This window comes from Tauraco erythrolophus, chromosome 2 (assembly GCF_009769465.1).
Source record: "Tauraco erythrolophus isolate bTauEry1 chromosome 2, bTauEry1.pri, whole genome shotgun sequence".
In the NCBI taxonomy this organism is placed as follows: domain Eukaryota; kingdom Metazoa; phylum Chordata; class Aves; order Musophagiformes; family Musophagidae; genus Tauraco; species Tauraco erythrolophus.
The window spans coordinates 4,749,613-4,774,190 of NC_141466.1; the positions used below are offsets into that span (position 1 = coordinate 4,749,613).

At 46.2% G+C, this 24,578-nt stretch overlaps 1 protein-coding gene across 1 annotated transcript; it reads left to right on the forward strand.

Annotated features, from left to right (window-relative positions):
• The first annotated feature begins 963 nt into the window (after window positions 1-963).
• CITED2 (Cbp/p300 interacting transactivator with ED-rich tail 2) lies at window positions 964-1,692 on the forward strand. The gene has a single exon (XM_086632033.1). The coding sequence runs from the start codon at window positions 973-975 to the stop codon at window positions 1,690-1,692; it is 720 nt and encodes a 239-aa protein (XP_086488159.1). The 5' UTR covers window positions 964-972.
• The last annotated feature ends 22,886 nt before the right edge of the window (window positions 1,693-24,578 follow it).

Genomic DNA, 24,578 nt, shown 5'->3' on the forward strand with positions numbered 1-24,578 from the left:
TTTTTTTCTTTTTTTTTTTTTTTCTTCCCCCTCGCTTGCTCCAGGTTTTACTTCTGGTTGCCTGTAAGGGTTTTGCTCCTCCCTTCTGAAATCCTATATTAGCCGTGGCCAAAGCTGGGTAAGAAACACAGCTCATTGTTGGCAAGTGCGGATGAGCCTCGCAGAGGAGTGAAAAACAGCTCCGGGGCTGCGGCAGCGCTCACAGCACCATCACGTAAGCGCCGAGGAGAGGGAGCCGGGGAAGCCCTCTCTATGCTGGGTGACTTCTACTGACTGATTTCACCGCCACCTTTGAAGCGAAAAGAAGAAAGAAGCCGGGAGGTGAGTGCGGCGGTTCTGGCAGCCGGTGCCGGGTGTCCCTTTTGTGTGCAACAGGAAAAATGTGACTGTTGAAACACGCGAGGAAAGGTGTTTCTCAGCCGCCCGGCTTCGCCTCCTTAGCTGTGCGTTCCTGTGTTTTTACCTAAATAATTAGGACTCGATTCCAAAAGTTGCTGACGGCGGCGAGGTGGGACTTGCCAGTTCTTTGCTCGTTCCCCGCAAGTTCGCGGGAGCGCCGTGGAAATCGCGCTGCCGCCCCTGCCGAAGCCGGGGGGCTCGGGCGCCTTTGGAACGTGCGGGGAGGAGGCGGCGGTTGCCGTATCCAGCACTTCCCGCTCGTGATAGGTATGCACAAGTTGGCAGTGGGAAGGCGTGTTGCTCGCCGGATTAGCGGAGGGGACGGGGATTTTCGTACCGCAGGCTCCCCTTTCCTTTTTTTTCCCTTTGTACTCCACGGTGGAGCCGCGGTAGGAGATTTTTTTTTTTTTTTTTTAATTTTTTTCTCCCTCCCCTCGAGAAGGAGAGGACGGCGGGACCGGCGAAGTCATTGCTCCCAGGGCCGGGCAGCCGCAGGCGGTACGGGAGAGGGCGGCTGGATGTCCGAGGGTGTCTTTTCTTAATGTATTCACCCGCTAACTTTCCAGGTGGGCAATGGCAGACCATATGATGGCCATGAACCACGGGCGATTCCCCGACGGATCCGGCGGGCTTCACCACCACCCTGCGCATCGGATGGGCATGGGGCAGTTTCCCACCCCCCATCACCACCACCAGCAGCAGCAGCCGCCGCAGCAGCACGCCTTCAGCGCCCTGATGGGCGACCATATACATTACGGAGCCGGGAATATGAACGCGAGCGGCGGGGTGAGGCACGCTATGGGGCCGGGCAGCGTGAGCGGAGGGCACCCGGCCGGCACCATGCCACCCCCCGCCCGCTTCAGCGGCTCCCAGTTCATGGCCCCCCCCGTCGCCAGCCCGGGAGGGCAGCTGAGCGCCAGCATGCAGCTCCAGAAGCTGAACAACCAGTACTTCAGCCACCACCCCTACCCCCACGGCCACTACATGCCGGACTTGCATCCCAGTAGCCACCAGCTGAACGGCAGCAACCAGCAGCATTTCAGGGACTGCAACCCCAAGCACGGCGGCGGCGGCAGCGGTTTGCCGCCCGCCGTCCCCCACGTCCCCGCGGCAATGCTGCCGCCCAATGTCATAGACACTGACTTCATCGACGAGGAGGTCCTCATGTCCTTAGTCATCGAAATGGGGCTGGATCGCATCAAGGAGCTTCCCGAGCTGTGGTTGGGACAGAACGAGTTTGACTTCATGACAGACTTCGTTTGCAAACAGCAGCCCAGCAGGGTGAGCTGCTGATTCATTTAAAACAAACAAAGGACTTTCTATCGGTGCGAATGAAAACATTCCCCTAGACACGCTGTCTCACTTTTCAGGGCTTGAAAAGGTGAGAATCTGGAAAGCAGAGTCAACTATGCGCTTGTATAAATTCTTTTTTTTTTTTTTTTCTTTTTTTTCCCCTTCCTTAAATCGCTGCCACTTTTTTTTTTTTTTTTTTTTTTTTTTTTTTTGTAGCTTTGACATTCACGTCCCCTCCCGTAGTAACAATTTCTAGCGAACTCTGCTTTTTTATGTTGGTCGCCCCCCTCCCCTCCTCACCCTCTTAATTTCCTCGCAGTAACGTGCCCATAATTCCCACAGTGCTGAACTGTTAGGTATTAATCTTGGCAAATTGCTTAATCTTGTGGATTTTGTAAACGATGATTTCCAATGACTTGAACTGCATTCAAATTCTGAGTGAACAGGGAAAAAAAAATGCATTAGTTGGTTGCATGAACTTTGAAGGGCAGATACTGCACAAATGCTGCCATCTTGCTTAATTTTATTAACTATGCATTGCAGTGCAGACTAATAATTTTTTTCTTTTTCTTTTTTTATTTTTTTTTTTTAATATGCTTAACTGGAAGCTTAACAGATGTGGGCCAAACCTTTCCAGATCAGGAAAAGTAATACTGTTACTTAAAAGTCTGCTACCCATTCCCCCTCCCCCATATGTACAGACAATAATATGGTGTGGATGGAATGTTGACTAGTGGCAACCATTTCACTGATTTTTTTTTTTTTTTTAGTTATTTTTTTCATTTCTGTCTTCAGCATTTTGACACTGTGCTAATATAGTTTATTCAGTACATGAAAAGATACTACTGTGTTGAAAGCTTTTCAGGAAATTTTGACAGTATTTTTGTACAAAACATTTTTTTGAGAAAATATTGTTAATTTATTCTATTTTAATTTGCCAATGTCAATAAAAAGTTAAGAAATGCTTTAGTTTTTCTAGAAGTCATTTACCAGTATTTTTCTTCAAAACTCTTCCCCACTGTCCCTGGTAAGTAGAACATCTATCTGTACAACCGTATTGGTGTGCAAAAAGACATTCCAAAATAGAAAGTACACTACACCCATATATATGTCATGATGAACTCGGTAGGTGAGCGGGATTTGAACATACTTACAGCATAAAGCCTCATACGTAACATTGTAATATGCCTGTCAGTGTGGTTTTATGAAAAAATGAAGTTGCTGAGGCGCAACTTTTTTTGTGACTTGCCAACATACTTGCTTTAAATGTAGTTGTCCAGAGTTATGATGCATAAAGTATTTATTATATTTATCTATTAAACTTGTAATTTTATAAATCTGCTTTCATTTATATAGTAGACTTTGTTCTTTTGTATATTTGTCTCACCTGGAAGAGCTATGTAAAACGACCGAGCGCTTAACGTGCAAGTATTTGTAACTTGGGAAGGGGGGGTGGGGGGTGCTCACAGGAGATTGCTGCACCAGTCCAGATCTGCATCGCACCAGAACCGATTGCGTTTCCTTTCCAGTGCCTTAGGAGAAGGAGCACATATCCCAAAAACACTCCACCGTGGGACGTCTCTGACCCTTCTCTCCCAGAAATTGCTACCAAAGAAAGCCAGCGAGACAAATCCGTACAGATCTACTTTAAATACTTGGGAGAAAAAAGCCCGTTATTATAAGGCAATCGACACCTTGCTCCTCTAGTGCCAACTGTTGCAGCCTTCTGCCCCCACTCAGCCTTTGGCGAAGCTCCCGTGTAAGTTATTGCTTCAGTGAGGACTGCCGGATCAGGACCCTAATAATACACATAATCTCGTTTAGCCACGCGTCCTAAGTCCACTGCAGGAGTGATACCACCGTGCTTTTTGCTTACTTTTTCAGCCTCATCTTCTGAATTAATTAGGAAGAAAACCAGCATGGTGGATGTAGTTAAATTTTAAACCTGGGCACGTAAACGGGGGAGGATATCGCCACACAATGGGAGTGTAAATAGCAGTGTTTTGAATCAAGCTGGGAAATTAAACTGATTACTATTGCTAAAATTGTCCCAGCTGGTGAGAAAAGTGATACTTGGCCTTCTTTGCCTTACAGGCTGCTAATATGTTTTATGAATGTGAAAAAAATAATGCTTGTATTAAAGTATTAGCAAAAGTAGAAGGAAGGAAGTGTACACTTCTGGGAAAACCTGATGACAAAATGCTCCCTGCAGGCAGAAACAGCCCGTTCTTAGACAACTCTCAGCACCCAAGAATTAAAAAAAAAAAACAACCTTCTGGTTTCAGCCAGTGAGAGCTAATGTTTTGTGACAGTAAATTTAACATCAAATGGCAGTGAATCATAACTTATCAACTCACCGATAACGTAAAAGAGTGCTTGGAAGAACACGGCTGTAGTTTCAAGAGCCATTGCCCAATTTGCCAGTATATAAATCCATTTTTCCATTTTAAGGCTAAATTGCACATGTTGCATTGCCCTCTTCTGCTGGAGTTTGGGAGGGTGATTTTTCTGATTCTAATCAAGGCCTTATAAAACAGACTATCAAATTATGTGCATACCAGATTGCATAGACGTTTAAAGCCTCCACGATCTCCTAAAACAAAAGAGAATACTCTTGCTTTAAAGATAAGCACTTTTACTTCATAAAGTTGGTTAAACAACAGATTCTTCACAGCTGAGACATCACTATTTAAGTCTGTCAACATTAAATCCTTTCATATAAGCTTCTCCAAGAATAGGCAGTTCCACCGGCACGCTGATAGAGTCTATTTGCGTACGACTCCTTGTGAAACTCCTGAGAGCTGCTGCCTCTAAACAGCAGCAGCTACTGAAAGCAAAGCACTGGCTTTGGACAAGGCATCCTCGAGGAGTTTTACGATTTCTTAAAAGTAGACCCTGGGGAAATTTGCAAAACTATCGTATCGCCTACCTTGTCCCTTAATTTCTAATGAAGAGTCAGATCCCAGTGGATATCACCACTACATATTTTCTTATTCATGCTATCATCCACCAAGCAATACTGGGGTCCTGACCCTCATCTTCCTGACGCGAACCCCTTGGCAACGCTCCCGCTGGCTCCCACAGCTGAAGCAAGAACAGGCCTTCACGTAGATCCTCTCTGGCCTCCACACTGCTTAGAAATACGCTGAAGTAATTTATTATTTGAACCCAGCGATTAGCGAAAAACACGGAGTTGACCCAGTTTTCCAGCTACCACCAGACCCTCACGAAGGACGTCGCCGTCTCGCGTCCCATTAAGTCGCTTTCAGTACAGGAAACTTGACCTCTGTACTTTGGCTGTTTTTCAAGAACTTCCAGCGCGGTACACGAGATCTGCTCCTCTTTAAGCCGCGGCCATAAATAGCCTGCGCTGCTTTATTTGGAAGGGAGATCAGCCCTAAGCCGCCCCGCCACGCAAGACACGCTCGGCGGAAAATCAGGTGCTGATTAACGCAATCCTCCGCTTCTTTCCCCGGCAGGAAAGAATTCACGGGTGGGCGCTGGCCCGGGCGGCCGCAGGATGGCTGGGGGGGGGCCGCTGCCCCCCTCATCGACGGGGCCGGGGGCGCTGCGCGGTTCTGCGCGCTTTTGCGCGGCGCTGCGCGGCTCCCGGCGCGGCTGCCGCGGCCACCTGCGCGGGGCGGCCGGCGGCGCCACGGCGCCCCCTTGTGGGCGGCCGCCCGCGCTGCCGCCGGGCTCCGCGCAGCCGCCGCCGGGCGCGGCGGGGCCAGGAGACCCGCGGAGGCCGAGAGGCGCCCCCCGAGCCGGGGAGCTCCGTCCCCGCCGCGGTGCTGGGCTGCCCCGCACCGAGGGTGTGCGGGAGGGAGAGGAAGGGCACGGCGCACAGCCAGGGGAGCGGCCGTGTGCCCCTTGCAGCGCCCGGGCCCGGCACCGGGCGGCACGGCGTGGCACGGCAGCCCGAGGGGATGCGGCTCCTCCCGAAATTTGTCGGCGTGGGTTTAGAGAAGAAGCAAGCAAACCTTGTGAAAACATGCCTGTTGGTCTCAGGTTTTGTTAAAAAAAAAAAAAAAAAAAAAGTTATATAAACGAGGATTATCCCCTGCTTATCTTGTCTTGCTAGGGGGATTGGAAAATTCCAACATCTGGAATTGCAGAGTTCCTTTCATTTGTTTCTTTTTTTACTTACTTCCCCCCCCCCCCCCCCCCTTTTCCCTTAGGAGATATCTTCCACACTCCAGATCTGCTTAGAGAAGTTGGATATGAAGCCCCGTGGATCATTGGTGTTTGGCCCAAAGCTGTGGCACGTGTGTGTGGAGCCACATGGTAACACTTGGTCAGGGCACGGGTAGTTTCTGCATCAACACCTTGCTGTAGGAGCCGTCCTGTTCCTCCTGCCCTCTGCCCCTGCTCCCTCCTGGCTGTGTGGCACAGCAGGGCTTAACATGTGAGCTGGTACCCAAGGGACCCATACCCCCTCGTATTAGAAAGCTCAGCAAAACCAGGGTGGGCACGAGCATAGAGGAGAGGGAAATGACACAGAATCACAGAATGTCAGGGATTGGAAGGGACCTCAAAGGATCATCTAGTCCAATCCCCCTGCCGGAGCAGGACCACCTAGATCAGATCACACAAGAATGCGTCCAGACGGGTTTGGAACATCTCCAGAGAAGGAGACTCCACAACCTCTCTGGGAACACTGTTCCAGTGTTCTGTTACACTTACTGGGAAGAAGTTCTTCAAATGAGGTCAGAAAAAGCAGTTCTCGTCCCTGACCCTACAGCTATCCTTTCTGAAGCCTTCGTTTCCTCCAAAATAGTCGCTGCAGGGCTACTGCAGACAGGAATAAGAAATGCCGGTGTTACTGATCTGGGCTACACACCCCGTCCTTAACCTGAGCTATTTCTATATCATCACTCAAAGGGATAGAAGTGAGAACAAGGACTAAGTAACATTGACAGGAGCTGTTTAAATGATAAGACAAAGTATTTTTTAAATAGTCAGGCAAATATATTTGTCAGGTAACACCGCATGCACAATAAAACTAAGATGAGGAATCAAAGGAATTTGGAAGCCAAGGCAGCAGCATTCTCTCAGGGTTTCATGTATTCTAAATGCATCATTTTGTCAGTACAGAGGAGGTGTTTTGCATAGTTTCTGAAAATATATTTACACATTTCAATATGGTGCCACTATTGTGCTTGCGCACAAGATAAAGCTGAGTCTCGGGTAACTGCGGCAATAACGAGATACATCAAATGACTGAACAGATGAGCCACTGTTATGGTAGGTTCTCTGTTACTCTCGTTGCCTCTTTTTAGGAAGAAATGTGCAGCACCAGGTTTTTTAATAGAGGTGGATCAGGTATTGCAGTCCCTCTCCATCTGCTGTGCCCTTCCCCCTCTTAAAAAATTACAGAGGGGCAATTTGATCATAAGCCTGGAACAGATTTTGAAAGACTTGTGTTTACCATATTAAAAGTAAGCAAAAGATTTTCCAGCTTATCAGGCTTTGTAAAATGCTGACCACTCTTCTCACCTTTTCCTTTCACCAAGCCATTTTATCTCTGTCTATTGTCATGCTCATTTGACAACGTATTCCCTATTTTATCAGCAATAAAGTAAAATAAAAGAAGCTTTCAGAATTGTCAAGCTCCTAAAACTGTGGCTGAAGTTACTGGTGTGAGTACAGGGCATTTCTTAAGCTCAGAAGCTAAATACTTAGCAGACACTTGTCACAATAAGATGCTGAAGGTGCACCTGCTGATGTGCAGTTTTGACCAAGAGTCTGGTAACAATCCCACTGTGAGTTTTCTACGGCAGCCCGCTTAGCTGAACACTACTGTTCTTCTCTGTGGGAGAGGATGAAGTTTCTGAAAGTCTATAAAATGTCTTATCTGCTGCTATTCAAACAGAAGTAGCACAGAGAATTTGAGCTTTCATTCTCTGCCGGGATATTTAAAGGTTTGTTACTCAAAATATTTTCTTCCAGCTATGTTATTTGGTCTAATAATTGATATTATCTCTGTCTACAAACCTCGTACAGTTGTATGTCCTCTCTCAACTTTGTATGAAGTAAAGTATGTATTTGAAGGCAGAAATGGATTCCTGCAATTTTCCAATGATAGGAAATGACAGCAAGCCTCTGCACACGTCTGCTTTGTACAGAAGCTAAATAGCTATATTTTGGGTTGCTTATGGGCTTATAATGGGTTATATAGTTATAGTTTGGGTTGCTTATCAGCAGGCTGCACTAAGGCTAGCGTGTGATCCGACAAGGAGATGAAGGGCAGCGTATGACCACAGGTATGGAGGTGAATATAAAGCCTTTCTAAGTAGTAGGCAAAAAAGAATTAGTTATGATTGTCACTGAGAAGGTTTCAGGGGATAGGTCTGAAAACGGCTCAGCCCTCACCCACGAGCTATAAACAGGTGCTTGGCTGTGGAATGATGGGGACAGCTTGGTTTTGCTTGTCATGTCTGACGAGGGACAACACTGAACACCGGAGAAGTGGAGAATTTGAGAAAACGTGACGTGTTAACCCTGTTCACAGACCATTACTTACAACATAAGCCTGAATTTGCTCTGGCAGAGGTAAGTGGGCAAATCTGCAATGACTGCAGTTGTGTGTGCCGGTTGCTCTGCTCTTGAGGACAGACACGGGATCTGTGTCCTTACTCCTGGAAGAAGAATAGGGAGCAATCCCATTCCTAGTCAGCCACCACGCTGGAAACCATTGCAGCCAAAATGGACTTGAAGCCTGTTCTCAGTCCCGCTTCTAAAAACCATCTTCTCTCTTTTTAAATCCCCTGCAATCCAGTACGTCAGCCTCGTCCGGCAGGTTTCTTTTCGGTGGCCAGGAAGCAGCACGGACCCTGTGCTTTCTCTTGCCCTCGCTTCAGTTTGATCAGGGTGAAAATAAGCTGCTGAAAGTGTTTTGAGCTGGTGTGTGTTTGCTTTGGGATGCGTGGCCAGCCGGTGGGGTGGTTTATTGCAGCCATGCCCTAGGATGGTAGGGGAGGGCGACAGCTGCTCCATTGCAAGTCACCTTGTGTGTGACTTTGCCCTATAAGGACAGGAGCAACCTCTGATGGGCGTCTCGCCCCATCCCCAGCTTCGCAGATGGGGAGGACCTGCTGCAGGGCAGCCCTCCGTCCCATCCCCCGGCTGCTTTTTCTTAGCTCTCGCCTTTTGAGAAGAGGTCCTCTTGCCCAACTATTTGATCAAGCACTTTGCATCAAAGGCAGCAGTGAACAGCTAATCACACGGATTTTTGCAAGGAGCTGTTTAAATTGGTCATACTTCCTGGGAGGGGTTTAGTTTCAATTCACGGTTTATGTGTTGCAACAGAGCAGGAGTAATTTAATGTGGCAGATAAACCCACCTTATCGGCGTGGCTGCAGAAAGGCTGCGGTACTGGGAGCTCCTCCACTAGGTGTAGCTGGAGCCCTGCCTTTCTTACTGATTGAAGTCTTAAAAGAGCAGCCTTTTAATTTGATTTATCGTGTGTGTTTTAACCGAATGAAATGTAGTCAGAGTGAATAGTGATGGATGCTTATGGAGCAGAGCCTTTACCTAATGTGAGAATGATGTCTTGGCAATTCCACAATGCCATCACAAAAATTAGGTTAATTTGTACAGGGCTTGTTTACTTTAGTTCCTCTTGTCCAGACCTTCTAGTCCAGAAGTCTTTTTGACATGGTTCATTTTACATGTAAATATCACAAGCAATTAAATCTTCTATTCGAGGACCTGGGTTTGGTTGTGTGTTTTTCTCCCAGGCTCTGTTACCAAGGGCCGTGTTTAGAAGAAGATGTTGGCTCCACAGAATCCAGTGAAGCAGAGCACTTCTAAATTCCAAAACTGAACTCTCAGTTAGTATTTTGGCCTAAGGAAGAATGGGATAATACTTTGCTTCTTTGCCTCTGCTTCAGATCTCTCTAGCTCTTTCTGTACACAACAGCTTTACCCTGAATGGTATCCTCATAACTTTGACTGAAGATAAGGCAAAACAAGAAAAGACCTGGTGCATAAGCCAAGTTCGGGAGGTCCTTTCTCTGTTTGTGGGGTTTTGTTTGGTTTTTTTTTTTGTTTGTTTGGTTGGTTGGTTTTTTACAGTTAGCTTTCAAAAGGTGGTGATCTTGATTTACAGTGTGAAGACTAAGAGGAATCAAGATTGTTGTTCAGCTGTGATTTTCTCAGATAAGCTTCAGCACCAAAATCTAGTTCAGTGGTACTCTGGGTCTAGTTGTGACCCAGGTAACTGCTTAGCCAGTGGTGTCCAAGTCAAAAATCAAGGCCTGACTGATGGCTTACCCAGTATAGCCCTACAGGTTGGGCGGAGAATGGATTTAGAGCAGCCAAGAGGAAAAGGACTTAGAAGTGCTGGTGGATGAGAAGCTCAACATGAGCTGGCAATGTGCGCTGGCAGCCCAGAAAGCCAACCGTGTCCTGGGCTGTATCAAAAGCAGCGTGGGCAGCAGGGCGAGGGAGGTGATTCTGCCGTTCTGCTCTGCTCTCATGAGACCCCACCTGGAATACTGCGTTCAGCTCTGGAGTCCCCAACACAAGAAGGACATGGAGCTGCTGGAGCGGGTCCAGAGGAGGCCACGGAGATGATCCGAGGGCTGGAGCACCTCTGCTCTGGAGACAGGCTGAGAGAGTTGGGGCTGTTCAGCCTGGAGAAGAGAAGGCTCCGGGGTGATCTTATAGCAGCTTTCCAGTACCTAAAGGGGGCTACAGGAAAGCTGGAGAGGGACTTTTTACAAAGGCGTGTAGTGATAGGACAAGGGGCAATGGCTTTAAACTGAAAGAGGGCAGATTTAGATTGGATATAAGGAGGAAATTTTTCCCTCTGAGGGTGGTGAGGCACTGGCACAGGTTGCCCAGAGAAGTTGTGGCTGCCCCATCCCTGGAAGTGTTCAAGGCCAGGTTGGATGAGGGTTTGGGCAACCTGGTGTAGTGGAAGGTGTCCCTGCCCGTGGCAGGGGGTTTGGAACTAGATGATCTTTGAGGTCCCTTCCAACCCAAACCATTCTTCGATTCTGTGATAACCTTGGGATCCCTTTTGGAGTGCAGGCAGTACTTCATGCCATAACGGCATTCACATTCTAATGCAGTTATTGCAGTTTCCCCTAAGTCACTCCACCAGTGTCAGTGAGCCTGAAAGTGCTCTGAACACATTATTCTGTTTAGGAGGAGTATACATTGCTTGGCCAGTACATTTACATCATAGTGGTGTAAATCAGTCTCAAGTCTTGTAAGTCCTTCTTGAGAGGCTGGAGTGGTGTTGCTGAAGTCCCTGCTTGACCAAATTAAAGCGTTGCCTGAGCACAGCGCCGTAGGTGCAGACATGAACCATCCTCTGTAACTCCAACACTTCAGGTTACAATGATAATTTCAGATTGGATTAAGTCAGGATTCACAGTCACTACAATGACCGAGAGCCTATCCAAGGTCCTTATTAACATCATTCAAATATCACATCGTTAAGTATATTCTTAAGGTGGCATTTGGGTCAGGAAGGGATTAGAGTATTTTCTGATCTGTATTTTCCTGACATTAGCTTATCGTTGTTTACTACTGTTAAAATCATTCTAATAATGATTTAGTGGGACCTTCTCATTACTTTTTTCCCTCGGCACAAGGTGAAATAGCTTGAAAATGTCTTCTTTCTTAATTTTGGGTTTTTTTTTTGTATCACCCTGGTAGCAGGTGGTCTTTAACTATTGAAAAGGAAAGGAAGGTAGATGGAAAGCTGAGTTGGATGTTTTCTGCTAAATCTGAGTGACTAACATTTTCCTATTTTTTTTTTCCTTCCCCACATTAATGAACAGCTCCAAACTGCATTTGGTCAGTGGCTTTTGCTAGTCTCTTTCATTGTGGGGAAATTGCATGTTACTTTTTAAGGAAGCTTAAATATACACGTTTCACTCTCATGTATGTCACATCTTAGGGATATCAACACTTCTGTCTTTCTGGGGGTCCTGCTAATACAGTGAAGAAACAGAGGCATATAGTGTTTAATGTTCCAACCAATTCAGGTTGTCAGTAAAGCATCCATTGTTATCAGGGGGGTTCACACTTTCCTTTAGAAAGGCAAGTTGCCAGCTGATACCTGCTTGTGCCAGCAGCTACTGGGGTCATGATTCCTCAGCGTTTGTTGCCTGAGATGGATGATCCTGCTGAAATGCTGCATTCGTCTCTTCTTCCACTTTTTGATGAAAGTCAGCTGAAAGATTGACAAGCTGTGGGTATCCTTGACACCTGACAGCCTAGGAAGGAACGAGATGACAGAACAGGACTTTGAAATTGATAAAGCCTCACAAGGACCCAGCTAGTCAAATGTTCATTGGTGACATAAAGGAAAGAAAAGACAGAGCAAGCCAGACTTAAAGGAACTGTATCTTCTTCTTGTTTGGTGTTGGCTGGCACACAGGAGGTTTCTGGAGGACTTACTGCCCGGTGTGCCCTCCAATAGCTTTTACTTTTTGTGCCTGACAAATAAGTAAGAAAGAATAAGACTGAAGACAGATTTTCTTTTTTCCATTTTCTGGTTGGTGAAACAGTCCACAATCTTATGAATAGTGACTGTCCTTCCTGCCTGCTCTGCTAGCTGATCTTCTGGTGAGAGAAGATGATGGCACAGGTGCCAACACTAAAGAGCCTGGAGGTGCAACCAGAGAGCAGGAGCCTGCTGTGCCAGCAGAGTATGAGCATGCAGAAGAAAGGTGGCCCAGGGGGACTTACCCACTGGCTGTGTTACAAGACAGAGAAGGCAGGTGGGAAACCAAATGATGGGAAAAAAAGAAAACAGTCTGAGAAAAGGTAATATTTGTTAGTCATTAGAATAACTGTATGACAGCCCTGGGATTTTATTTACATTGTCCTTTGTGTGGTGTTGTGGTCACAACCCCTGAAATGGCTCAGAGATCTCACAGTTGTCTTAGAAATTTAATGAAAATGAGAATTTCAATTTTCCACGGTTCTGTGAAGTGCAGTTCCTTCGTACAGGTAAGATTACTTTATATTGGCTAACGTTTAGGCCCTATGATTAACCTAGCAGCCCTCCTTTGTGCAAAACAATGCGGTTTTTGGACATCTTTATTCAAGCTGACTAGACAGGTCCAATGCAAACCTTTTGCAGAAAGTGAAGGCACATAAAGCACATAAAGACATGACATTTTTGCGAGGTGGACCTCCCCTTCACTCTAAGCATGAGACTCCAGTCCTTATGTATAAAGGAAGCACGCCACAATTAGAGTAGAGAAGAATCCAAGCACATCTTGTTCCCATCTGCATGACCTTGGGCAAATCATTATTTATTGTGTATTAACATGTAACACTTTATATCCCAGTTTACCCTTGCAAATAATGAGTACAATGTGCTTTTTGCAGTTCATTGCTGCTTGATGTTTAACTTCTTAGCAGATTCTATTAGATCCTTCCATGCAACCTGCTACACAACTGGAAATCACTGCCGCAGAAGTTTGTTCCTACATCCTTAATTCTAAAGGTTTGATTTAAATATTTTAACGACAGATAACCATGATTTGTAGTAAAATGCATTTTGGGCTCAGAAAACAGAACTAGCAGCCAAAGAAAAAATTAATAAGGTAAACAGTAACTAGCGATGTGTCTTGCAATGCTGTAGGAACACAGATAATATTACAGCTTGGCTGATGATTTCAGAGTATTGAACTAGAATTGCTCTCTCTGATTCCAAGAGGGGTGCTAAGTACTTGATTTTTCCCTGGTTCAGCAATTCCCCATACTCCAATTGCTTTGGGAAATTACGTAACCGCTCTGAGGCTATTGAGAAGCACTGCGATCTAACCCATCCACTCTTTTAGAGTGCCATTAGAGGAAAAACACTTTTAAAATTTGTAGTAGTAGTAGTTGAGTTTTGGAGACACATCCGAAGATACCAAAGACTAAATATTATGCATATATCTGTCTGTATACTCCTATTCAAGTCCAGGATTTAATTAGAGACCAGTTTGCCTTTCACAATAAATATGGCTTGCATAGGCTTTTTATGTACCCAAAATGAAGATTTACAATATTCTAACAAATCGATGACATTGGTGCCACCTCTTGTCTTTGTCTTTCAGCCTAGCAAATATGAAAGTCGCTCTCACCTGATCTTTTCTTTATTCATCCTTTCATCTCTTGGATTTTATTTTTTTCCTTACTCATTTGGTCCTGTGAACGAAGGTGATTCAACCTCAACAGCAAGAAAACCCTTACAAAAAAATCCAATTAACACCATTTCACAGTTTTGATCTGTTAATGCCGATATACCTTTTGCATCCTTTTGTGTTTGCCATGTAGTGGTTCTCTTTCCACACATGTCTTAAAATAAGTCATTGGTGTTTGCATCAGCAGCAGTTTTAGACATCACCCAGTATTGCTGCCAGCTCTGCAGATCACCCCATGGTTCCTTCTGAACTAACGGTTCATCAGCCACCCCGTCATTATCCTATAAAATAAGGTTCTCATTAGGACTTATTTCACCATCACCCTCTCTGTATTTTCCTCCTTTTTTTCTACACGTCTTTATCTTTCAGTGCAAACATCCCTCTCGTTTCCAAGCGTTGGTCAAGCGTTGCCTCAATCTGTGTTGTTCCCGTTGTGTCGGTCCCTGTTCTTCCATCCCATAGTCTTAGACAGGTTAGACATAACCTCAGCCTTGCTCAACCCCCGCCCCCTCAGCTTCCTTATGACTGTCAGCAGAATTTGGACCCTTCCAGAGGAAGATGTTTGGCTCCAGTGATGAGATGCTTTCCTGCCCATGTATAACCCGTGCGGCTGAGCGAGCTAGCCTTCCATTTCTAATTTGCTTTATTCTCCGTGCTGCTCACCAGCAGGTGCTGCTTGGGGAATCAATGGCAGTTCCACATGCGGAGCAGCTGCAGGACTGAGCCTTTAATAAGTCTTTTCCATTTCTAATTTTTACAAGCCAGCTCTAGCAGCAATCTAAAAAAAAAAGTCGCGTATCGATAATGAAACTGATGCAAGTGAACCTTACTAGCGAATGGAAGGGGCTAGAAAAGGGAGGAAAAGACAAAAAGCTGCCTCATACAAAGCAAGTCACTTTACACTGTCTATTGCAACACATAATTTCTTCTCTACAACTCACCCTCGATGAGTGTACCGTTGGCATTTAAAAGACTTCCAAATAACGACTGATACACGATTTACAGCATGATCGCATCTGAATTGGGCCCAGAGGTTTCCCCTTGCAGGTTCACAAGATGTCCAAGGGTTGACTTGGCCCAACTGTCTTCCCACAGTCTGTTGGTAGAAGGTCATTTCTAGCTCGAGGGGCATAATTTTAAAATTAAATCAGATTAAAATTAAACATTTTCGGGATTCAGTACCTTTTTTTAAGTTTTGTACTAGATTTCCTGTTAGCTTATAATGGTGTAAATCAGTAGGAACTTCACTGCACTACCAGAATAACTGGGAACAGCTAATACTGCTCTTCTTCTCAATAAATTATGTATATGTATTGGAGAAGAGTTGTTTCTAAACTTCAGAGATGCATTCAGATGTGACTGCATGCCTCACCTGAGGGATTCTTTTACCTTATGTGTGAGTTTTCAAGTGAAGCTATTCTCCACTTTGCCAAGTTCTTCAAATAGCACATAGCATAATGTATTTATGGAGACTCTATCTCTTGGGCAAGCTGAAGCGGTGGAAATTGCCTGGAGAAAATTGAAACCCTGATAATTGATTTTACTTGCTCTTAAGGTTTCAAAAGACTTGAATTTTTCCAAGAATAAATCAGAAACTGTTCAGGAGCAAACCATAGGGAATTCCTCTAGATTCTTAGAGCAGTTTCCTTGCTAAATTTCAGAAATTATATTCTTACTGATGTAGATGAAGAATTAAATTGTTTGCTTAAAATAGTTAAGTGTTGCCTACTGGGATTTTCTGTGTCAGCTAATTTGACTGTATTATTAACTGCCATTGGTAGCCAGGATCTTTGAGCTGTAGAAGAAAAAACCTAACAAACCTAAGGTATATGATAAACCCTCTAGGCCATAAAATCTTATTAGAAGGCAAATCATAACCTCCCAACCCTTTTGAGATTGATTTGAAGCTAGGAAATCTGTAGAAAATTGATGCAGTGTGGAACACCTGCTTTGTGTATGCAAATAAATGCAAATACATTTTTTTTCCCCCTTTTTTTTTCATTGATACAGGACTAAGCAAGAGAGAAATGATTCCCAAGAGGTCATCATGCAAAATGTCTGATTGGTCTGGATGTTTACAACATTTCTATATAAGTAAATTACGCCCTGTGGAGATTGGTCTTGGCAGACTTTGCATTGAGACCTCAGAGGACACTCCCAACGGTGGTTCAGTCGGAGCTGCCCACAGCAGGAAAAAACTGCCAGACTCAGCAAGCTTCTGACTTCTAGACCACTCTTCACACATCACCGTGCTCAAGACCTTTATGAGGGCCCTTTCTAAATTCTATGTTTACCTTTGTCCTGGGTTCAGCTGGGACAGTTTTTCTTTTTAGCAGCTGGAAGAGCTCTGTGTTTTGGATTTAGTCTGGGATCTTCTATGAGAAGAACGTTGATAGCGCACTGATGTTTGTAGTTGGCACTGAGACATCAAGGACTTTTCAGCTTCCCATGTTCTTGCCAGTGTGCAGGAGCACAAGAGGCTGGGGGGCACTATGGCTGGGACAGAGGGTCCACAACTCCCCTAAGGATTTGAATTTAGGATTAAGGGCCAAATTGGCCAAAGGAGTATTCCATATCATGCAGCATCAGGTTCAGTATATAGATGAGAGTTGACCAGAAAGAAGGGCTTTTGGTCTTCCAGGAACTCTCTTCAGAGGGATCTCCCTGGGACTCCTGGAGTGCTATCTCACTCTTGTTTTTTCAGGCCTTTTGCTCTTCTGGGATTGCAGTGTTGGGACTTACCTGTTTTGGAATCGTTTACTGGGATGGGACAGGCCTTGGTCACCAGGTGGTGAGCAATTACACTCTGCATCACTTGCTTGTATATATTATTATCATTATACACATATATATGTGTATATGATCTTTGAGGTCCCTTCCAACCCTAACCATTCTATGGTTCTATGATTCTATATATATTCATATATTATTTTATATTATTAAATTGTTCTTATCTCAACCCGTTCCCTGGGGGTGGGGAGGGTAAACAAGCAGCTGTGTGGCATTTAGTTGCTGGCTGGGCTAAACCACCACAATGTTATATGTACTTCTAAATCCTTCATACATGCTATACTTTCATTATATGTCATACGTACTTGCTTGTTACTATATATTATCACATTATATTATATAATTATGTAATGGCATTAGTATGTTATGGTACGTCTTTAAACAGAATGGATTAATTTTATTTCCAGTAAAATTCGCTGAAGTAGTGGCATTGCAGAAATTGGTTCTGCCCAGCTACAGTACAATTTGAAAGACCTGTATCTTTCCAAAAACAAACCAAAAACTGTTCAGCAGGAAAGCTGTGAAGAACTCCTTTTGGTTCTTAGTGGAGTGTCCTTGCTAGAGTCCAGAAATGATGCTCTCATGGATACAGATTTGGCACTGAAGTGGCAGACCATGGCAGTCCGCTGCAGTCTGCATCCCTGTGTGTGATGTGACCGGGAACAACTGTCTCCAGATTTCCCTGTGCTGCTGGTAAGTGGGATCTCATGCAGCAGAGCAGCTACAATTTGCAGAGGGGTGCAGACGGCTCTTTTCTGGCCAGCACAGAAGGCAGGAGACCCTCCCCAGGTTCTTCACCCTCTGCCAAGAGGCTGGCCTGCAGGTCAAATCAGTCTGTACAGCTCCCAGGGGGTATTAGGGCTTCTGCAGAAATTAAGCTTTCGTTTAGGTGGGAAAAGAAATAAAGGCTTGACATTGCTTCTGGTGAAAAAAAACCACAACCCAAAACTTTTTTTAACTGACACAGTATGGCCTTCAGACAGAGTTTGTGTTTTTTAAAGCCCTTGAGCATTTGAGAGGGAGACTTTAAACTTGGAACTGTCAGTCTTTCGCCTAAACCTTCCCATGGCACACAAAAAGAATACATAAAACCCTGGAAAGTGACAGTTTCAAGGCCAATGACATTAGCGCTGTGGGGAGGGAGGAGAGCATCAGCAGGTGAGAGCTAAATGTTGCAGGTGAGGAAAAAGGTCTGGGGAAAGAAAGGAAAAGAGATGTTAGAATAAGGAAGAAAACCCAAAAGCTTCAATAGCATTGACTTAACGATGAACTCGTCCTTCCATTTGGTAAGGCTGAATGCATTGAATATCATATAGAGCAAACAATACATATAGGTTGGAATTTACTTTTTAAGTTTTTTTTTTTCCCCTGGGAAGCCTGTGTCTTTAGTAGATTTGTGCTGCTGATGATTATGTTTAATGCAGAAGCAGGCAATTTCTGTGTGATGTTACCAATGACATCAGTGGAAATGCCACTGTGCAACAAGGAGAGTGTAGGGTTACGGATATGCAATCCAGCTCACAACTGAACCCAACTGAAAAAGAAATTCAGCCTTGTTACAGCAAATTCACAACGAGTGGTCTAGCTTTAATATGAGGAAGGTACATTTCTCCTCTTTCTCATGAATCCTGGAAAGCTTTTCTTTCTCTTCCCCTAAATAGGGATATGAAATGCCCAAAGCATTACAAAAGCAGAAACCTCAGAAGCAGCCCAGGTTTCACAGAGAGGGATTTTAGCCTGCTGCCTCCTCAGCTTGCCTAATGCAACCATCCCAGCGAGCGCCGATCCTCATCCTCAGCATGGGAGTTGCCTGCATGGCAGTTCCAACACGCTCCTCTAAATTCCTCAGTCTGAGTTTTCCTTTCTATCTTCTTCTTTCTATCCTTTCCTCTTCAACGACCTTAAGGTGTTTGTTTCAATTCACAGGCCAAAATCCAGAAGATCTCTTTTAGTCTTCCATTGCTCCGCACACATACTCCCCACTTACTCAGGATCACTGATTTTCATAGATTTCATAGATTTCTAGGTTGGAAAAGACCTTAGAGATCATCCAGTCCAGCTGTCCCTAATCCCCCATTAAACCATATCCCTAAGTAGTTCATCCACCCTTTTCTTAAACACATTCAGGGATTTTATCTGCTCCTCTCCGTTTCCTGACTATACCAGCGACTGTTTTCTCTGCTTGCATATTTAGGAACGACTCAGAACATGTAGCTCTGGATTTCTCGTAGCTATTTTTTACAACGATGACCCCCAACTAATTTCCTGTTATCAGTACACTCCGATGTCTCAAGGACATGGCAAAGTTCCCACCGCCCAGTGAAGCCTTGCATGTCACTGGAGCAGCGATAAGGGTCCGTGTGCCTGCTGTCAGGCTGTCACAAAAATGAGCTGACACGTAACGGCTGTAACCCCAACGAAAGAGAGAAGAGCTGAACGTGTCCGGCCTTATGTTTGCCAAGGAGTGAGGATATTCCAGAGTAACTTTCTGCAACTCAGCTGTTGCTCAGCTCCTTGGTAGCTCAGTTGTGCGTTTTGATCTCAGAAACCCTGGAGCTGATTTTATTTCAAAAGAAAAATGAGCAGGGGACTGGAACAGGAGAAATCTCCAGTCAAAACAGGAGGAGCACAAGGAGCCCACACAAACACTCTTATCTTTGCTGGTATTCTACTCGCTCCTGCTGCCCTGTCACAAACAACCCTAGGGCTTTATCTTCTCTCAAAATACATCCAGCCAGTTTCCAACCGCCTCCAAAAGATTCACAGCAGAATCTCCCTTTCATTATCCTTGAATCTGTGACTTCCTTAGCAGCACTACCGAGCCACCACCGGTGTCTGAAGAAGATCTGAAGAACTGATTTTTCCTTAAGCCACGATACCCACACATCTCCAGATAATATGAGCTGCCTTTTCCGAGTAGATAAATAAGTCTAATGAGAAACCACCTCAAGTGTGTTCTTTCCACCCCACAGACACTGTCTCCACGACTGAGCTACTCAGTACTGTTTGCTGTTATATCCGTCTTAAATCAGGTGCAAGACATTTCTGATTCCTCTACTGCCATGTGACAACGGTACAATCGGAAGGCTTACTCCAAAACATTGTAGCATACATGTGTGTTTCCTCCTATTGTTGTTCTGAGCCTTATTATTTTTCACTGAGCCTTATTATTTTCCACTGGAGCCAAAGTCCCATTTCTTTTCCCATAGCCCTGGCTGCCACTTCCAGTACCAGCCTATCGCTTTTCAGTTGTTCGCATATTTGTGCATTAAACTGACCTACATCTCTCTCTAGGGAGTGGACAGCAGATGGTCCTTAGGCCATCTGGCATCTCAAGATGCTGCCTGAGTGGCCTGTGGGTCGCAGAAGTGGGGGAGATGCTGGTTGCTGGATAGGCGACGTGCAGCTGTGCTCCCTGGGGAGTGCTCTACTTGTTTGTGTAAACATCTTTGGGCTGATGTGAGCCGGCACAGAGACGGGCAGAAAGTAGGTCAGACAGGTTACCTTGGCAGCAATGAGAATATTTGTTTGGGAGCTACTGGGATGAGTGGGACAGCCACACCCACCATCTCCATTAGCATTGCTGCACCACTGGGACAAGCTGGTCAATTCACTGGAGGGGCACCACGGTGACTGGGGCTGGAGCACTTGTCCCATGAGGAGAGGCTGGGGGAAGTGGGATGTTCAGCCTGGAGAAGAGACAGTTTCAGAGGTCCCTAACTGCAGCCCCACAGTACCTACAAGGAGATCATCAAGAAGACAGAGGCAGGCTCTTCACAGGGATGTAAGGTGGGAGGACAAGAGGCAATGGGCACAAGCTGAAACAAGGTATAGACATACAGCTTAGGTGTAAGGAGAAACTTTTTCACCATGAGGACAGTCAGGCAGGAAAACAGGCTTCCCAGGAAGGTCATGCAGTCTCCATCCTCGGAGATTTTTAAGACTAACATGAAGCCCTGAGAGATCTGGTCTGAGCTCACAGCTGAGCTCGCTTTGAGCAAGAGGTTGAACGAAAGACCTCCTGTGGTCCCTTCCAGCCAATGAGTCTATGATTAAGAATCAGTCTGGCTTTTAACAACTCCTGCCCAAATCCCGAGTTGCAAAGGGCAGTCACAGCTGTGAGCTCATGTTATAGAAAGTCATCCCGGTCTTTCTGGTGCAGACAGAAAAAGTACACCAAGTTTAACCGATCCATAGTCAATACAGACAAATTTCACACAGCACAACGCATCAAGTCATTGAAGGATTAAGACTTCATTTTCAAGGGTAGCAACTGTATGTGAATCCTTCCTTCGTTTTCTCTTTCTGAGGGCTTGAGTCTCTAATCATAGAATCATAGAATGATTTGGGCTGGAAGGGACCTTAAAGATCATCTAGTTCCAACCCCCTGCCATGGGCAGAGACATCTTCCACTACACCAGGTTGCTCAAAGCCTTATCCAACCTGGCCTTGAACACTTCCAGGGATGAGGCATCCACAACTTCTCTGGGTAACCTGTTCCAGTGCCTCACCACCCTCTGAGTGAAAAATTTCTTCCTTAGATCCAATCTAAATCTGCCCTCTTTCAGTTTAAAGCCATTGCCCCGTGTCCTATAACTACACGCCCTTGTAAAAAGTCCCTCTCCAGCTTTCCTGTAGGCCCCCTTTAGGTACTGGGAGGCTGCAATAAGATCACCCCAGGGCCTTCCCTTCCCCAGGCTGAACAGCCCCAACTCTCTCAGCCTGTCTCCATAGCAGAGGTGCTATCTCTGTCGGAGCAGGGAATAGCCAACATAGCTGGCTCACGGTGCCAGCTATCAGGCAGCCTCCTGGCTCGCCTATCAGAGCTGGTCCCCTGCAAAGCATGCATTCAGTCCCCAGTGTTTGCTCCTGCTGTGTCATTCTGTCCTTCCCCCCCTCCCTCGGTCTTGCCGTCCCTCTTCCCTCGGTGGCAGGATTACAGTACCAGTGCTCTGTTGCTGGCGTGCCCTTGTCTGAGCTTTCTGCCTGACTTTTTTTTTTCTCCACTCAGCTCTTCTCTCTGCTCCGGTAAGTCTGATGAACAGCTTACTTGCTGTCACTGCTTGGTGGCATGGCACAAGGGCTTTAATAAGTACTTCCCTTTGGGACTGTCAGCCCACATTTTCTAGGAATAGAATCATAGAATCATAGAATGGTTTGGGTTGGAAGGGACCTTAAAGATCATCTAGTTCCAACCCCCCTGCCATGGGCAGGGAATGACCTGAAAAGCCTGGGCACCGTGTGACGTGTGAGGAAAACAGGCGAGTATCTAAGGCTGTTGGTGAAAGTAAGAAGTGCTTCTCTAAAGAACGATCAAAAAAAATTTCAGCTGACTTTGGTAGAGCATGCCTTTAGGTGAGACTGGGGGCCGTGGCTGGTTTGCTACAACAGTAAATGATCAAGACTCAGGTGCTGCATGAGAGGTGAGGCAGGGGACTTCAGAAAGTCTCTGAGTTGAGTTCTTTCCATGCCTCTACGGAAACCTGCCATGAAGCCTCCAAATTTTTGTTCAGTTTTGTACTAGAAAATTGTGTATATATCATAAAGCTATTCAAATGTAGCATGCAGTTGATAAAGTTGATTTTATCACCACTTTCTGAAGTAATACATAGGACAGTGTCTAGGCTGTAAGAAGGCACTTGTATTTTTCTGGAGGGTAACTGGAGCTACAGTAGCACAGATCATTCCAGAGTTTCATGTCTGCTGCTTTGAGGTGTTACTGTAGTTCAATCTGGTGTTACGTCAAGGTAAAAATTCAGATTTTATCGGCATATAGTGGCTGGTGCAAGTATACGGAATGCTTCGTTTTAGAGAATTGTGTGTGTGTGTATGTGAATTTTGAGCATAAAGTGCTAAATACCGTTACCCCTTTTAGAAGCGCTTAAAATAACTCCTGGCTGCAGAGCAGGTGCCATGTGTCCTTCTGCTGGATACATGGGGAGGCAAGAGCTAAATATAAAGCAGTTTGTAAACCCTCTAGAAGCTCAAGCTGCAAGAAGGGAAGGAGGAAGCAAACCCCACGAGAAGGAAGGGGAAGCACTCCGTTTAAAAAAGACGAGCACGACTGTGCGATAGCGTGCAAGAAACTCTGCAGGAGAAGCTGAGATGACGATGCTCGTTGCGTGCTCCGTTCACACGGGGATGGTGTCTCGGCAGCGGCGCTGGCTGCAGGGATGCGAGGGGTGGGCCAGCGCGTCCCAGCGCGGGGTACGGTTGTCCCAGCCGCAGAGGGATGGCTGCCACAGCGCTGCTAAATCAGGCGCTGGCTCTTGCCAACTGACCTTTTAGTTTGGAAGTACTGGTTGATTTCGGAGCACAGTGAAGACGAATTGTGCCCTAAATGTGAAACGTTAAGGGGTACGGTCAGAGGCAGACAAACTCAGCACGTTACCGACTGAACTTAGCAGCACGCCTTTTTCTGTATTTAGCAGAAGAGAGAGGAGAATCATAGAATCATAGAATGGTTTGGGTTGGAAGGGACGTCAAAGATCATCTAGTTCCAAACCCCCTGCCATGGGCAGGGACATCTTCCACTACACCAGGTTGCCCAAAGCCTCATCCAACCTGGCCTTGAACGCCTCCAGGGATGGGGCATCCACAACTTCTCTGGGCAACCTGTTCCAGTGCCTCACCATCCTGTGAGTGAAAAATTTCTTCCTTATATCCAATCTAAATCTGCCCTCTTTCAGTTTAAAGCCATTGCCCCTTGTCCTATCACTACATTTGCCCTTGCAAAAAGTCCCTCTCCAGCTTCCTGTAGGCCCCCTTTAGGTACTGAAAAGCTGCTACAAGATCACCCCGGAGCCTTCTCTTCTCCAGGCTGAACAGCCCCAACTGTCTCAGCCTGTCTCCATAGCAGAGGTGCTCCAGCCCTCGGATCATCTTCATGGCCCTCCTCTGGATTCGCTCCAGCAGCTCCATGTCCTTCTTGTGCTGGAGACTCCAGAGCTGAACACAGTATTCCAGGTGGGGTCTCACGAGAGCTGAGCAGAGGGGCAGAATCCCCTCCCTCGACCTGCTGCCCACGCTGCTTTGGATGCAGCCCAGGACACGGTTGGCTTTCTGGGCTGCCAGCGCACGGTGCCGGCTCATGTTGAGCTTCTCATCCACCAGCACTCCCAAGTCCTTTTCCTCAGGGCTGCTCTCAATCCATTCTCTGCCCAGCCTGTACTTGTGCTTGGGATTGCCCCGACCCACGTGCAGGACCTTGCACTTGGCCTTGTTGAACTTCATGAGGTTCTCACAGGCCCATCTCTCCAGCCTGTCAAGGTCCCTCTGGATGGCATCCCTTCCCTCCAGCGTGTCCACAACACCACACAGCTTGGTGTCATCTGCAAACTTGCTGAGGGTGCACTCGATCCCACTGTCCATGTCACCAACAAAGATGTTAAATAGCACTGGCCCCAGTACTGACCCCTGAAGAACACCACTCGTCACTGGCTTCCACGTAGACATTGAACCGTTGACCACAACTCTTTGAGTGCGACCATCCAGCCAATTCCTTATCCACCGAGTGGTCCATCCATCAAAACCATGTCTTTCCAGTTTAGAGACAAGGATGTCGTGTGGGACAGAATGGAGAAGAGGGTCTCCCACAGTGGGGAGGCAGGAGGACCCTCTGGCTCTTGGGGGTGTTTTCCATGGGGGGAGAGGAGGACCATCTCTGGAGCGAGGCCCTGGTTCTTGTCCAGGCTTTGGGCAGGCAAGAGCTGAGGCGCAGGTAATAGCAACACCCACAGTGCCTCTCAGCAGCGACTTGCAATTCCATCCCCACCCAGACTCCAGCCTGGTTTGCTGGTGACAGGGGCAGGCTTGGAGTTTAAAGGCGCTGGGAATCAAGGTGGAACAGACACCTAGGGTCTGGGCTTGAAATTCAGTCTGTCTCTCTCTCAAGTGGCTCAAATCTCTGAGGCTGGTGTATGAACAAGGCATTGTATG